This window comes from Orycteropus afer, unplaced genomic scaffold (assembly GCF_000298275.1).
Source record: "Orycteropus afer afer isolate SDZICR_OR568_19922 unplaced genomic scaffold, OryAfe1.0 scaffold00703, whole genome shotgun sequence".
NCBI lineage: Eukaryota > Metazoa > Chordata > Mammalia > Tubulidentata > Orycteropodidae > Orycteropus > Orycteropus afer.
In genome coordinates this window covers 1099296-1103819 of record NW_006922290.1, presented here as the reverse complement: position 1 = coordinate 1103819, position 4524 = coordinate 1099296, and the positions used below count along the sequence as shown (strand labels likewise).

The 4524-nt window shown below is 35.9% G+C and overlaps 1 protein-coding gene across 1 annotated transcript in view; it reads left to right on the top strand.

Moving 5' to 3' along the window:
• Nucleotides 1–2195: 2195 nt before the first annotated feature.
• PIGX (phosphatidylinositol glycan anchor biosynthesis class X) overlaps nt 2196–4524 on the top strand; it is a gene marked incomplete at its 5' end in the record, with an annotated part of 32485 nt that continues 30156 nt past the window's right edge. The window contains one exon of the mRNA XM_007957105.2: nt 2196–2260. Coding sequence (XP_007955296.2) covers nt 2196–2260 — 65 coding nt within the window. The remainder of the gene's footprint in view (nt 2261–4524) is intronic.

Genomic DNA, 4524 nt, shown 5'->3' with positions numbered 1-4524 from the left:
TCCTTCCAAGGAGTGGCTGGTGGGTTTGAACTGCTAGCCTTCTGGTTAGCAATCAAATGCCTTAGGCACTATGCCACCAGAGCTCCCTCCATTATAGTTAGGTGTCTTAATTCAATTAGGGCAGTTCCTACTGTCAAATCTGGTTTACATTAAATGGCAGTCACAGCAGTCTTCAGGTATGCTGGGGCTCCCTTCACAAATTTGTTCCTCACCGTAGTGACAAAAGGTGTGTCTTCTGGGTATTCCATTTATGAGTCTTTGGGTCTAATCTGATAAATCCATTCTAACATGCCAATTTCCCTAAGACTTTGGATACCTTCTTCTACACTGTACCAAGGCAGGTCTTGTACTACAACTTGACTTAGCATTTTGTTTGTTGTTATGTGCCTGTAGGCCACACATAATCCATGCTTCAGTAAACCAACCAAATGCTTTATTAGATCATTTCCTAATCGCTTGAGCTGAGACATTGAATGAAGAATCTGTGCTTAGTGGACCCAAATCAATAAACTCAGACTGATCCAACATTATGTTCCTTGCACCATTATCCCATACCCTTAGTAGCCATTCCCACACACGTTCTCCAGGTTTCTGTTTGTATATATTAGCAAAACAAGATGTTATTTTCAAAGGTAGCATACCTCTTCCTGGGTCACACTTTTTGCTTCACCTTTTGGAGCTCGTTGGGACTAGTTATAGTCCATGGTATTTTCAGTATTCTTTGCCAACGTCATAATTCAAATGCATTAATTCTTTGGTCTTATTCATTATCGGCTTTCACATGGAATTTAATTTATAGGTAAATATAAGTCTTCAATCCTCAAGTCTCCTTCATTAAAATTAAATAGGATGAAGATAAACCTGGTTTGTACAAGAAATACGTGTACGTTGTTTGGTATTTAGGAAAAGATTATATGCTTCTCATAGGTAAATAAGGATTCCTTTAAATAAATAGGTAGAGTGGAAAGCTCTTAAGCTTTAAAAGCCAGACAAACCTTGCTTCTAATCAGTCACTTAGTGACCTAGAGCCAGTTTCCAAGCCTTTATAGCTGGAGTTTCTCCTCTGTATAAATGGCAGTAATTTTGACTACCTATTTTGCTAGATTGTGAAATGTAAAAAGACACATGTGAAAACCTCAACTACAGGATCTGACATATAGATATGGTTAGATAAATGTTATTTTTTCCATTTGTTTTTCCTTCTTTCCCTTGTATATTTCAGATAGTCTCTGCATCATTCCCCTCCCCCACCGCCCCACCCGCCATGGACTGGAATATATCAATGGATGTAACAGCATACAATATTAATACATGGTTTTTAGTGTGTTTGTTTTAATATTCTTCCCACACACACACAGCTTTTCAAAATGGCATTCAATTCCATAGCACACTGAATAATAGTTGTAATGTCTGAATTCTGCCTAAAGTCAGTATAGTGAGATTACTGGTTGTTCTAAGTTTATATAGGAACCTTTGAACCTCTGTGTACCTCCAGATTTGACCACTACCCCCCCTTTTGAATTCTGCTAGTGTGTTTACAAGGCATCAATACACTCTCTTCGCAGTTTTATAGCTGTGAGTGACAGAATAGAGAAGTTACCCATGTATATCTGATGCACTCTCAGTGAGCTAGGATTAAAACATTTCCTAGCTCCTTAGTCGTTCTGCTCCTTTTGATGTCCTGTGGTCACCTGGGTAAATAATATTAATAGCACTGTTCTAAGTGCTTCTACATATATCAATCCTCATGACAGTTAACAGAGATAAAAAACAGAGAGCTGCCCAAAGTCATACAGCTATTAAGTGACAAACGGATTTGAAACCAGTCAGTCTACCTCCAGAGTCAGTGTTCTTAACCACACTGCTATGCTGATGTTGTTGTTGTTGTTATGTGCCGTCCAGTCAGACCCGACTCATAGCAACCCCTCCTTGGGTTTCCGAGGCAGTATCACTACGGAAGTAGATTGCCCCATCTTCCTTCCAAGGAGTGGCTGGTGGGTTTGAACCTCCAGCCTTCTGGTTAGCAGTCAAGTATAGTAAATTTATATGTAGCACAAATTACTTAAGATTTAAAAGTTTTGTTTTTAGGCTGGTTAGGTTTCTGGAGTAGTAAAGCTTATTAATTACTTAAAGGTTGCGTAATTTAAATATTCTTTTAATGAGTGCTTATTAAAAATTTTTTTTTTATTCTCTTAGGCATGAGGGCCCCTTGTTCTGAAATTATTTTGAGGCAAGAAGTTTTGAAAGATGGTTTTCACAGGTAAGTTGTCTCTTGATTTCTACTTAAGTTAAAATATTGTTTCATGTAATTTAGAGCAAAAAACCAGTAGTTGAAACATGGATAAGCTGAAAAATCACTTGCTTTCCTACAGTTTATCAGTGACAGATTTATAAATAATGTGGTTCACAGTTTGAAATAATGATAAAACTAACAAGAAAAAAAAGAAAACTGCCATTCATTATTTATCATGTATATATGTTATACACACACACAAAATATTCCATTCAGTTTTCACAACAGGTGTGAAATAGTATTTTTATTACTTTTCACATGAGGGAACTAAGGGCTCAGAGAATTTAAATAATTTGGTAGGACTCTGATTCAACTTTAGGAGAATCATAGTCCAAAGTAATGGTCTTAAGTACTATCATTTCATTATTTTTGACTTCTTAGACTTGGTGCCAAATGTCCAGACTATTTCCAAAGCAGAAATAATCCTCAAAAGCTGAATACTTGCCAATATTAAAGATATTTGAAAGAATGGTAAAAAGTTATGGAAGCAATTTTGTAAGAAACCTTCCAAAATCTTTTCAGTCTTGTCAGGGTGATTACTTTGAAGTGACTCTCAGGTATTTGACATATATTTATTTTTAAAAGCCACTTCTTTTTATAGTCACAAAAAAACCACAGCTCACTCTCCTCTTTTGTTACTAATTTTTGATGACCTGTTCAATTTCTTTTGTTATGGATCTGTTCAACTTTTCCATATCAGTCTTTGTTAGTTTAGGTAAGTAGTGTGTTTCTAGAAATCTGTCCATTTCTTCCAGATTTTCAAATTTGTTGGAGTACAGGTCCTCATAATATCCTGATATTACCCTCCTTGTTATGATGAAAGATGAGAATACATTCATTCAGGAAGTCCAATGAATCCCAAACAGGATAGACCCCAAAAGAAAATCACTAAGACATATCATCATCAAACGCATCAAAACCAAAGACAAAGACAGAATCCTGAAAGCAACATGGGGATAACAAAAAGTTACTTACAAAGGACTACCAGTAAGATTAAGCTCTGATTTCTCAGCAGAAACTATGCAAGCGAGAAGGCAATGGGATGGTATATATAAAACCCTGAAAGAGAAAAATTTTCAACCAAGAATTATATACCTGGCAAGACTGTCCCTCAAATATGATGGTGAAATTAGGAGATGTCCAGATAAGCAGAAACTAAGGGAATTTGTAAAACCAGACCAACCTTACAAGAGATACTAAAGGGAGTCTTTTGAAAAGAGAACCAATAATAGCAAACAACAATCAACCATTAATACACAAGATGACATAACCCAGAAACCACAGCTATGGACATATCCAAAGTAGAATAAGCTTACAAGATTGTAAACAGGGAACCAGAGGCATCAATTGACAAATGAGGACAACTACAAACCAAAAAGAATGAAAATACTGTGTAGCTACAGAACTTCTAACTGGTGAGGAAGTCAAGAGAACTGCAAGACAGAATGGACCGTTCTAAATTCAGGGAGAAAATTATAAATCACAGCGTACCCTCAAAGAAAAATGATAAAACTTCACATCACAATAAAAAAGAGGACAAGCACAAATATTCAGCAAATACTAAAACAACAACAACAAAGGAAGTGATAACACGATTCATAAATATAATGAGCTCAGCACAGAAAATAACATGGAACAAAGAAACCAGGGACACCATGAAAAAAAACCATAACAAAATGACAGCAACCAATTCATACTTGTCAATAATTACACTGAATGTAAATGGGTTAAATGCACCACTCAAGAGACGGAGAGTTGCAGATTGCATAAGAAAACAAACCCAATCAATATGCTGTATACAAGAGACCCACCTTAGAGACAAACACAAAAATAGACTAAAAATCAAAGGTTGGAAAAAGATGTATCAAGCAAATGGCAACTGTAAAAGACCAGGAGTGGCAATATTAATTTCTGATCAAATTGACTTTAAGACAAAAACCACTATAAGAGACAAGGTAGGACATTATATAATGATTAAAGGAGCAATTGAACATGAAGATATAACCATAATAAGTATCTATGGATGCAGTGAAAGAGCCCCTAAATACATAAATCAGATTTTAAAAGAGCTGAAAAGCCAAATAAATGACTCCACAGTTATAGTGGGAGACTTTAATATACCACTTTCAACGAAAGATAGAACAACTGGAAAGAAACTCAACAAAGATGCAGGACAGCTAAACAATACAATCCACCAACTTGACCTTATAGACATCTACAGAGCACTTCAC